The sequence below is a fragment of the Grammomys surdaster genome, unplaced genomic scaffold (genome assembly GCF_004785775.1).
Source record: "Grammomys surdaster isolate TR1022 unplaced genomic scaffold, NIH_TR_1.0 174, whole genome shotgun sequence".
Classification (NCBI taxonomy): Eukaryota; Metazoa; Chordata; class Mammalia; order Rodentia; family Muridae; genus Grammomys; species Grammomys surdaster.
The window spans coordinates 7,223,032-7,235,704 of NW_021604622.1; the positions used below are offsets into that span (position 1 = coordinate 7,223,032).

The following is a 12,673-nucleotide window of genomic DNA, read 5'->3' on the forward strand; positions in this document are numbered from 1 at the left end:
GACGGGTCTCTGATATACACTCTACAAGTCCAGAAGTCCACTAAAGAATGACTGTCTCTTTGATCTCTAGCACAGCTTAAGCCAGACGCATCTGACTGAACTGTGTGTATAAGTGCACAACTCTATAATAGCCATAGAGGACATCATAGATGTCTTCAAGAGTCTCTGCCAAAATTGAAAATGAGGTTTTAACCATATAAACAACCAAATAACTTCCTATAAGAGTCAGGTACAGAAAAGCAAAGCAAAGAGAAGAGGCATCAAGCTCCAAGCAGGAGTAATCTCATGTGAAGACAAAGAGTCTGGTCCTAAACGTGTTAATAGGATTTTAATAGGTAGAGAAGACAGTGGAAAGGCATGTCTGGCAGAGCCCATGCCACTGGGAAAAGGTACAAGTGTGTATAGCATCCAGCAGGCAGTGAGTGGAAGATGGATCTCAGTCTGGAAGATGAGAAAAGACAGAAGTGGAGAGTGTGTTTATGGAAACATCTGTTTCATCACAATTCTAATAATAGCAACCATTAATTAATTGATTACTATGCTCAGGAACTACTTAGAGATAAATAAGACAGAGCTGATAACATAGTTCATTAAAGACTAAATCTGTGTTCAATGACCACAAAATTTAATTCAAGCCACCAAACAAAATTTGACAAGATTCATCCTCCCTCTTCTTCCTCTTCTATGACTTTTCCCAAATCATTAAGAGACCACAGGCTAAGAGAAGTCATGCTCGGCTCTGGAACCAGTGAGCAAGCTGAGGAGGGTACTCAGTACCCAAGACCCAGAGAGTGTTGCAGTCATTAGCCATGGATGACTCCAAAGCCCAAGAGTTTCCATGGAGGAGCCTACTTCCTATAGACATGCAGTAAGTACTTACTGAATAACTTTCTTGTTTTCCATTGCATTTGTTTTTAATCGTGTGTATATGTGCATGCTCATCTGTATATGCACCGCATGCATGCACATGACACGGAGACCAGAAGAGAACAGTGTATCTCCTCAAACTACAGTTACAGGGGATTGTGAACTGCCAAATATGGATGCTGACAACCTAACTCAGATCATCTGCAAGAGCAACACACACGCTTTTAACTGCTGAGCCATTGCACTAGGCCCTACTGACTCAGTTTTTGATTGAATCAAAGTTTCAAGACCTACTGAAGCTAGGATATAACACATGATGCTTTCCTATCATACATGAACGCCTAAATTTGGTCCCCAGGCTAAGTTTAAGAAGGCATAGGTAGAGATGCATAAATATTCTGGTGTTTCTAGACAAAGGTAATTATAGTCTTTCATCAATGGAGAAGAGTTCTGTTATCTTCAAGGACTTAAGAGAAATGTGGAATTTTATGCTATCTTAGAAAATATATGTGGAACTAGAACAGCAATAATCTCAGTAAATAAAAGAGGAAGAATATATTTTTCAAAAAAATGAGTCTAATAATGAATCTAAAAATCCAGTCTAATAATGCCAGCAAGCATGACTTAAAATACAATAACTTTAGAAGTTGGTTTTCTAGAAAAATATAGAAATGATAATGCTTACTAAATTCAAACCAACCTAAGTAGGTAGGTATCTGTTCACAACCATAACTTCTTCTGCGATAAGCTCTTCTTCCACACTTGGGGCTGTTGAACCAAAGAAAGCAAAGGTTGATTTGGCACGGTGTCCCATCAGTGGGGACAAATTTAATTCAGCAGACAACTAGGTGCCTCTGGAGATTTATGAGCAGAACGGAAGAATGACAGGAGAGGAGCATGCCTTAGGAAATAGCAGTGGATTAGAGTGGGGAGACACTGCGCATTCTCAGCCACAGTAATCCAGGCAAGAGGTTAAGAGAGGTCGTATGTGGGAAGTCACATGCCAAAAACACAAAATGGCCCTCCAGGAGGCCAAGCTCACTAAGAACTTTTATTTCCTATTTTCTTTTTTCCCTTTCTTTTCTTTCTTTTTTTTGGCATTTTGATATGATATTACATTTTTATCAAAAAATAAATACGTTACTACTTTTATAATCATAAAGAGATAGCACCCACAAGAATGGAAACAAGATAACTGTACAAGAGGAATTCGCAAACTCTACAATGGTTAGGGAGGAATGGTCAAACAGAGAGGGAGACTCATCGCAAATGGCATCAAGGAGAAGAAGAACAGTGATCCTTGGAAGAAAAAGCAGAGATGAAGGAGCGGAAAGGAAGAAATAATAGTGTTGGTTAGTGTCACTGCAGATCCAAAGTGATTTCCAAAGTCCCAAAGGCCACCAACAGGCTAAGGTTGGAATCAGCTCTGAAGCCAGAGAGTATGGCTAAAAGAGTCATCCTACACCAATCAGGATTGGAGCCCAAGGGCTATCTGCTCAAAAGAAGAAAACGCAGAGGAGAAAAGAAGTGGGCTGTGCACAGACTGTTGTTAGTGAGCAGGAAGAGTTAGAGGAAATACAGAGGCACAAACAGAACCAGAAATGTAACAGGCCTCAAAAACAGGAGCATAAGACTTCCAGAAAGGAATAGTTAGAAACATGCCTGGGCTGCCCTGGAGCTGCGTCATCCCATGCAGCAGCCACGAGCTGCATGTCTTATTATTTAAATTCAAATGAACTGAAAATTCAGCTCCTTCACCACATTTGCCACATTTCAAGTATTCAATAGTCACCTGTGGCATGTGACCAGTGGCCACCCAAGCAACACAAAATAGAATGTGGCTAGCCCAGTGTGGTAGTGTAGACCTATAATGCTCGGACTCAGAGGGCTGGTCTACAGGATGATGAGTTTGAGCAAGGCCATGTGCAAAACAGGTGGGAGACGTGGAACAAGACAGAGAAGGAAAGAGAGAAAGAGAGGAAGAAAAGAACAGAGGGTAGAAGAGAGAGAGAGGGAGGAAGGTAGAGAGGAAGGGAGGGAGGGAGGGAGGGAAGGAGGGAGGGAAGAAAGGGAGGAAAGGAAGGAGGGAAGGAGGGAGGGAGGGAAGGAAGAATGTAGGAAGGAAGTGGGGGTACTAAATAGGAAGTGCCATTAAACTGCACTATTTGGAGGCATAGCCCTCACCAAAGCTAAAAAGTTTGTCAAAAAAGCTTCTTGTGACCTTGAGGGAATGACTTTTAGGAGAGGGGATAGATATTAATGCTATTTTTTAATTATGTGTGTATTGATGGTTATTTAATTACCAACTTGACACAATCTACAATCATCTGGGAATGAAGTCCCAATCAGAGCCATTGCAGGTGGCAACATTTCCTGGACCAGGGGTTCTGGACTGTGTACGGATGAGAGCTGAGTACCAGCATACAGGCATCAATTCATTGTTCTAGGCTCGTGATTGTGAACATAATGTGACAAGCTACTTTAAATTCCTGTCTCTTCGGCTTCCCAACAATGTCAGATTATTTCATCACAGCAAGAGGAAATAAAATTGTGTGTGTGTGTGTGTGTGTGTGTGTGTGTGTGTGTGTGTGTCTGCCTGTCTGTCTATGTGAGTGGAGGTATACAGTGTATAGATGTGAACGTCTATGCACACCTGTGCATGCCTGAATGCCAGAAGATGACATCAAAATGCTGAGAATTGGAATTACATGCACATTAGGTATGCCTGGTTTTTTATGTGGGTACCAAGATCTAAGCCCCAATCCCCATGATTGGCTGGATGAGCTTTTAAGCACTGGGCCACCTCCTCAGTCCCCAGTGATCTTCACAACTGTCCTGATGAAGGAATTAAGAAGAAAAAGAAAGTCTGCTCCTGAGAAGGAGGTTAGAAAAAATGGTTCTCCATCATCACTTCAGAGTAAAGGACAGCATGTGCTTTGCCTTGCTTTGTTTAACTTTAATACTAAATTAATTAATTAATTAATTAATATTAAATAATAAATCAGGAACGCGAGCTTGCACTGAGTGAAGAAAATCAAGACCGTGTATGAAAGGGAAGGCAGCCCATGCTTAGCAATTCTACAGCCAGGACGATGGCTCCAATGACTGCTGCCTTTGCTCCAATAACTGGGACATCCTGCAACTCCCAGCACCTACCAAGGACTGAGCACACAGTAGATCTTCAAAGGGACAACACAGAATCTGCCCAAGAACTGAGTCATTCACTGACTGTCATTCACTTAGGCAGCCTGCAGACCTCTGTGGCTCTTCAGCTCCGGTGGCTGTCAGTGAAAGAAAAGCACGAGTCTTCCCTCATCTTACCCACTCCCCACAGCCCCAGTGTTACACAGGGCCAGGGGCTAGGCTCCCAAACACAGACATCAATGTTCCACCCGTCTCTGTATAGCTGCTTTGCCCGCAGCCTGGTATCCTTCAATCCTCTGAGCAATTCTATGAAAAAGATTGAAAGCTGGTGCTTATAAATAAGAAAACCAAGGGTCCAGGAGATTGATCATAGAAACAGCATCAAATTCAAACAGGAACCAGATGCTTAAGCCTTGTCCAACCTGTGTGTAGCTACCCAAATCTGAAGCACTCCAAGATTTAAGACTGCAGTGCACAACGCATAGATTTAAAAGAAAAGAGTAGCACAGCAAACCCAGACGTCCTAACACACTGCCAGGCAACCACTACAGCCGAAGGACTATATGAGAATTCCTTTCTTTTTCCTCCTTGTTCCAAATTGACTTTAATGTGCCTATATCACCTTTACGGCAAAGCATTATAGATGCAATCCCTCCTACGGTGTCTGTGCTCAGCTTTACTGGAAACCTCACCTGAGTTCCTGCTGTCTGAGTTCTCAGGAAGGCAAGGTGAGCGCAGCAACAATCCTGGTGCTGCAGTTGGGATTGTGCAAGTACCGTCCCACTATTTACCTTTGGAGAAGGTAGTAAGGAGACTAATATGACCAGAAAGAAATGCCGGTAGGTGCTACGAAAACATCTGTAAGACAATACTATCATCTACTCTCTAGATTTTTTTTAAAGCACAGTCTTAAAATCTCTTCAAACACTTTAATTTCCCCCAAGTTGTATTATACACTGAACTCTGATCGCCATAAGATTTGGGCAGGTCTGAGATGACTCGAGGGCTTACCAAGATTGAGACATTTAGTAACCAGAGAACAAAGACATACTGTCAGCTGTTTTCTAAAAGTACCAGTGGCAACAGATGACTGCCCTCTAGAACAGCAATTCTGAACCAGCGGGTTATGACCTCTTTGAGGTCTCATTATCAGATATCCTACGTATCAGATATCATAACTGTAACATCATGATTCATAACTGTAACAAAATTACAGTTACAAAGTAGCAAAGAAACAGTTTTATGGTTGGGGTCACCACAACATGAGGAATTGTATTAATCAGCCTTAGGAAGGTTGAGAACCTCTGATCTAAAACAAATAATACTGTTTGTGAAGAACCATAGAGAAAACTGGGTGTTGAAGAACCTTTCTGGAATCACAACTCTGCTAATGAGAGTTAGATTATCAAAGAAGACCCTTATACTCCGGGATGAAAGTTCAGAAGCCCACTGGATGATGTCATTGGTCACTTCTGCTCTGAGGAAAACGGTGCTTTAGGGTCTATGGAAGACACAGTAAGGCACCACACTACAGCCATCTTCCCTCCCTCCTTACTCCCAGAATCCCACACGAGTTTTGATATTAAAAAGTCCAACTGAGAGTACAATTTCGAATTTTATCCAGGGATTGCCAACCCCACACAACCAGACATTGAGTAGAGCTTCCGTAGTAGCCAACCAAAAGAACAGAGTCAGCGAGTAGGATCTCCTCTTGTCTGCTATTCTTGACCTGGTTAAACCAGAAATAAGGAATGACCTGTGGAGTCGGGGTCACAATATTTGATATAGAAAATGGAGACAGGAAACCTATGACATTTGTAACACTAATGATCTTGGGAAATCGGATCCCTACCCTGGACTTCCCACAGCCAGGGCTCTTTCAGGTACAAGCAACCTTTATGTGTGCGTCACTGTTGTTGAATGTATGATTATTCATTTACAAGTATAATTCATAGTCCACACAGCCCCTTAGGGTGGATTAGCTGTAAGTCCGTGAATGGAGTACCAGAATGGATCACCTGAAATGTATGTATAAAACACATATCAGAGAAAAGTTTGACAACATAACTACATTTTTTAACATTCCATTTAACATTGCAGTAGTCAAAGCAAACTAAGACTAATAATGAATGTGACAAATATTTGTTAAATGCTTACTATGCTTCATAATATCTGCTGGGTAGTTAACCCAAATCCTCTCACGTGTTTATCTGTTACTTGGCCTGATGGATGAGTCACTAGAACAGACTAAGGCTGCAGAGGAGGGCAGAGTAACTCCTCAAAGATTAAAGTTGTAGGTGTTAACTCTCAGGTCTTAGCTGTTAAGAGTTAGTAGATAGGAAAGTCTCTCTCGGACTAATTAAGACCAGAGCCCAAAGCCTGAGCAAATCTACAGTAAAAGACTCAGATTTAGTCAGAACCATCAAGTATTCATTGTGACTTGTGTAAAACCATTTTGCGATTAAATTTTCAAGAAAATAAAAACTGGAGCTAGAGAGATGGTTTGGCAGTTAAGAGTACTGGTTTCTCTCGAAGAGGACCTGAGTCTGGTGCTCAGCCCCACGTGCAGGTTCACAAGATGCACTCTTCAGCCCTCTGTGGGCACTAAGCACACATGTGGTACACACACATACACGCCAGGCCACACACATTTAAAAGAGAGAGAGAGAGAAAGGGAGGGAGGGAGGGAGGGAGGAAAAAAGGAAGGAAGGAAGGAAGGAAGGAAGGAAGAAAGAAAGAAAGAAAGAAAGAAAGAAAGAATTTAAAACAAATAAAAAGAAAACAAAACTTGAACCCATGGAATAGAGTTTCTAACATATGAATAATTTAATTATTTAAAGTAGTTAATCTTGCCCAAGCATGGCATCATACACCTTTAATGCCAGCTCTTGGAAGACAGTCCAGTGGACCCCTATGAGTTCAAAGCTAGCCTGGTCTAGCTGTTCCAGTACAGCCAGGGCTACATAGAGAGACACTGGCAAAAAAAAAAAGTGGTTAACTTTATGTTTCTAAAAATTTAATTATAATTTTAAAATGTATATATTAAAAATAAAACTGGAGGGGTTGCTGAAGATGAAGAGAGGCACAGAATGAAGAGCACTGGCTGCTCCTTCAGAGAACTCAGGTTTGGTTCCCAGCACCACATGACAGACCACAACTGTCTGTTACTCCAGCTCCAGGGGATCCAGTGCCTTCTTCTGGCCCCCTCGGGCACCCATTAGGCACACATGCGGTACATGGGCACACATGCAGACAAAAAAATCCCTATACACATAAAATATAGCAAAAATTGAAAAATTAACAAATAGAAATGGGCTTCCACATGGCTCAGTAAGTAAAGGCACCTGCTACCCAATCCTGATGGCCCAGAACTCACATAAAAGCAGAAGGGAATCAGCTCCATAAAATGGTCATCTGACCTCCACATGCTTACCACACCAGCTGTACACACACACACACACACACACACACACACACACACCACTCACACACACACACATACACACACACCACACACACATCACACACACATACATATACACCACATACACACACATACACCACACACACACATCACACACACATACATACACACCACATACACACACATATACCACACATACATCACACACACATACATACACACCACATACACACACATACACCACACACATGCACACACATACACCACACACATGCACACACATACACACCGCACACATACACTCACCACTCACACATACATACACACACACCACACATACATACACACTCCACACATATACATACACACACACACCACTCATACACATACACCACAAACACACATACACACACCATATACACACACACACCACTCATACACATATACCACAAACACACATACACACACACACCACATACACACACATACCACACACACATACACACACTACACACATACACACACCACATACACATACACACACTACAAACACACACACACATACACACAACACACACACACAGAGAAATAGATTAAAATTTAAAACTACAGAAACTTTGCTTATGGACATAAAAATTAATTCTGATAAGTAAAGTTATATTTTACAAGACTGATAAAGGATAAAAAATTTCATCATTTGGTATATAAAAATATAAATTGGTAAACCTCTGTATGGGAAACAGTGACAATTCCTAGCAATGCTTACATACAACCGTTAAGCCAGATTTATGCCTCTAGAGATTTATATTATGTAATATATATAAGTATATGACTCTAATACTTCAGACTATATAGCATACACTGTTCTTAATAACAAAAGGCTGGGAGCGGTGTCAAGAAATAGAGATTGATTAAAGGTATACTATGCATCTGTATCATAATATTATCATTTTATTGAAAATTATTCTTGGGAAATATACATACATATAATAATATATATGACTAAGAAGTTGCAATGCAACTTTTTGTCTAAGTGGCAGAATTTTAACTTATTTTCTTCCAGACTTTTTTTATGCATTTTTCACATTTTCGGCAGTGCTCGTGTATTGTTCTACCAGGGTAAAGCCACACAAGTTTTATCGGTAGATGAAAGCAATCCTAGCAGTAACACTTGCATCTGTTACTACATGCATAATGCAGGCAAACGTGCTTGTCTGTTCATAGCATGCGTTCTTACACATCGCTTTAAATTCTGTATTTCACCTTGTAAGACAGAACTGATATTTTTCCTTTAACATGCTTTTATCCCTGAGTTAAAGAACTCAGTGCTACAGCCACTAGTATAACAATATTCTGGCAATAAGCAAAAATAACACTCCACTTAGTAGAACGGAGGGAGGGAGGGAGGGAAAGACCAGAATGCTAGTGAGTAGAATGAAATTCTGTATTCATCCTGCAAGCACCACACCCCCCTTGCTGTCCACCACAGGAAACAGTGGCTACTTTTGTCTCATCAACTTTTCTTTATCCCCGGGAGAAGTGTGTTATATTATCTGTATATACACGACGATCACTGCTTAAGTAAACCAGGAAATCGGGGCAGGAAACCACGGTGAATGTTTAAAGGCTCGGATCCTATCTAAATAACTATATATCATCGGCAAGCACTCGGAAGCGGAGCTCTCCATAAACACGCCGTCTGTAATCTGCATGTTTACAGCTCTAAAGCTGTGTAGCTTTGAGCAGACAATGCGTGTGGTTGAGAAAATGTCCTATAGTCCTGAAACGACTACTTTCGCGAGAGTCCTAACTGCCAGGGAAGGAAAAGGCTTTGGATTTGTGATCAGGACGAACCCCATAAGCGTTCTTCCATTACAAAGGTGCTGAAGAGATGGCTCAGCAGTTAGAGTCCTAGCTGCTCTCCCAGAGAACCTAGATTCGAGTCCCAGCATCCACATGGAAGCTGACAACGGTTTGTAACACTAGTTCCCCGGCTATGCAACGCCCTCTTCTGGCCTCCCTGGACACTGCACATATGTGATACACAGACATAAAATCAGGCAAAACGACCCAAATGGGTAAAAATAAATACTTACTTTAATTTTTTAAAAAATCACTCCTTTATTACACAGAACCTGGGAGTTTCCCCAAATCTATTCTAAGGAGTCACAGATGTCTTTGACCTATATATCTGTGGCTCGTGAAATTCCACTTAAGAGAGAATTAAGGTATAGTAAGCTATGAGGAAGAGGAATTAGGAACAAAGACTACCACATGCTTTTATCTCAACTTGCAACGATTGTCACTTTCTTTTGTATTGCTGCCTATAAGAAACACAACAAGCGAGTCATAGGCAGAGTCATAGTGACTTGTCCCCTGAACCTTCACCCAGCCAATACCCGGTTCTGAAAGATATCTGTATTCCCCCTGAACACCCACACTCCAGTGTCATTCCCTTCCCCACATCCTGCCTTTCTGTGTTTATAACCCCTGTGTGAATGAATTACGATTTGAGAAAAAATAAATTATTAAAAAAAAAGAAACACGTGTGTAATGCAAATACATAGTCACATACTATCAAATACTAAAAGTTTTATGAAACAATACGTATGCCAACTTTTTTTTTTGGTATATGCAACACCTTGTCATATCCTGCCCTATAACATATGTACTAATCTGTTCCTGCTACCTAAAATTCTACCCCAAATCACACCTAAATTATTCCAACAATCCACCATGACCATGACATCCGGGGCCTGAATGCACATTCCTGTGGAGTTAGGAATGGGCTACATTGATGCACACAGAACTTCCTTGCTCCCAACGGATTCTCAGAAAAGATGAGAAGCTTAAGAAACCGTGAGGCATTCTATACGGGAGCGCCCTGAGTCACAAATTTCCAGAATCAAATATGGCTCCCACGGTAACTGAAAGAGCATCTACGGACCTCACTAAGGTTTTTGACACTTCCTCCCTCCTCTTTCTGACACGTTGACAGAGTTGGAGAGGCTGGAAACAGTTACCGTAGGAAGAACTGTTGAAGAGTTCAATGTTGAAGAAAGCGTAGTCTCCACCGGTCATGCCGTGTCTGTGCACCGCCAGCATGATCCTCCGGATGGTGTCACCGCTGGCACACATGATCACCACTGGGGAGAGAAACATTGTGTGAGTCATCCAAACACAGCAGGCAGAAAGCAGACAAAACAACCAGGAGACAACAGCCACAGAATGAGTCATCTATATCATCTTGAATAGCTCCTCATAAACTACTTAATACATGGTCACCACATATCTAGAGGAGGGACATTCACACATCCCGTGGGATTCCCAAAAGTTGGGTAGAAAAACATACTATGTTTTTTTCCTAAATGCACATACCTATGATAAAACTTAACTTCTAAGTCAGACACTGTGACAGATTAACAATGGTAACTAATAATAAAATAGAACAATTATAACAACATACTATAACAAAAGTAACTTGAGACCTACAAATTGTTGGTATTGTAGAAATTTTCATTTAAAATTTTCAAACTATAATTGGCTATGAGTAGCTAAATCCTAAGATGAAGCCATATTTAAAAGGAACAAAGGAAAACATATCATTTTAACTTCAAAAAACGTAGCAAATAGCACCAAAACCAAGTGATAGAAGCCAACTTCACAGACACAACAGCCTCTGGATAGAATACAGACAGAACCGGAAATTATACAAATAGCATGTGTTCAGGAGGAAGCAGCACCAAACCCAACCTAGAGGACCCTAGGATGAGCGACCCACCTATGTTCCTTAAAATACTCAAATTAATGAGAAACAAAAGCAGGCCCATAAAACATACTAACCAGCAAGAGACTTAAAATAAGAGAAAAAGAACTAAAAGAAAGCTAAAAGCAATGTATGCTACTCAAATGGATTCTAGACCTTAAAATACAAGCAAAAGATCGTCATTAAAAACATCAAGAGACAGCTGATGAAGTTTGACTGAAGGTCTGTAACTAGGTCACAGGATATGTTCACACTAAAGCTCTTGTTTTATGACTATTATTGTAGTCTGTATTTAGTTGTATGTCCTTGGGGGGCTGGAGAGACTGCTCATCGGTTAAGAGCACTGACTGCTCTTCCGGAGGTCCTGAGTTCAATTCCCAGCAACCACATGATGGCTCACAACTATCTATAATGTGATTTGATGCCCTCTTCTGGTGTGTCTGAAGACAGCGACAGTGTACTCATACACATAAAATAAATAAATCTTTTTTAAAAAAAAAAGAGAGAGAGAAGAAAAGAAAACGTCCTTGTTCTTCAATGTGTTGCGAAATCTTGGAATATGAATCAGTCCATAGAGTCCTTGCCTAGAGTGTCCACAGTCATGGGTTTGGTCCTTAGCATCACATAAAACTGGGTGCAGCGGTATACATCTGTAATCTCAGCACAGTGTGAGTTGTCCTTGAAATCTGAGGCCAGTCTGTGCTTAGTGAGATTTTGCCTCCCAAAAAAAAAAAAATGTCTAGAAGTATAGAAGAGTGATCCTGTTCCTTTAAGGTTTCATAAGTTAATATTTATATTATCTTGTATGTTTATACAGACACATATGAGGAGTATTCATGCACACACAACATACATACACACATACACAATCTGTGTTCTATCAGTTCGTAGTCATACTGTAAGAGGCTTTAAGCATTTTTAAGAGATTGTTGCCCGTGGCTTAAGCAAGACACGGGCTACAGTAAAGTGGGGGAACTTGGCCACTGTCCAGTCAGTCTGATGGATCTTGGCTCACAGACTCCATGACCAGGAGAACTGTATTTCCCTCTTACACAGAATGAGAGGAGACCCACAGAGCTCTGGGTGCTGTAAACCGCCTTACTATGCTTCCTGCCAGTCCTCTGAGTGCTCTTTGTAAAAGTATAGGTGCTGAAAGACATAAAACAAATACAGGCTGTGCCTGAACAGCCTTGGCATCCTGCATGAAGGCCTGGGTTCCAATTGATATGTCTGTCATTCCCTGCACACATTAGCTCAGAGTGCCAGGATATGACTGACATTTTTAACTACAGAAAGGCTTCATGGACACGATAACCACACTAGAAAACACGGTTTTCAGACAATACAAAACACCTGAAGCCTATAACTGCGAGAGTAGGTGTTGTTTCTTTTGGAATTATGCTTATACATTTGAGGGTTGGGTTGTTTTTTTTTTTAATCCCAAGATGTCTCAATAAAGAAGGTCTCAAAGA

At 41.0% G+C, this 12,673-nt stretch overlaps 1 protein-coding gene across 4 annotated transcripts in view; it reads right to left on the minus strand.

The window, feature by feature from the left end:
* Positions 1-12,673, minus strand: part of Npr3 (natriuretic peptide receptor 3) — a 68,450-nt gene that overhangs the window by 44,888 nt on the left and 10,889 nt on the right. For all 4 annotated transcript variants that reach the window (XM_028767566.1, XM_028767565.1, XM_028767564.1 and 1 more), the window contains exon 2: positions 10,459-10,581. In XM_028767566.1, coding sequence (XP_028623399.1) covers positions 10,459-10,573 — 115 coding nt within the window. In that variant the 5' untranslated portion in view covers positions 10,574-10,581. The remainder of the gene's footprint in view (positions 1-10,458; positions 10,582-12,673) is intronic.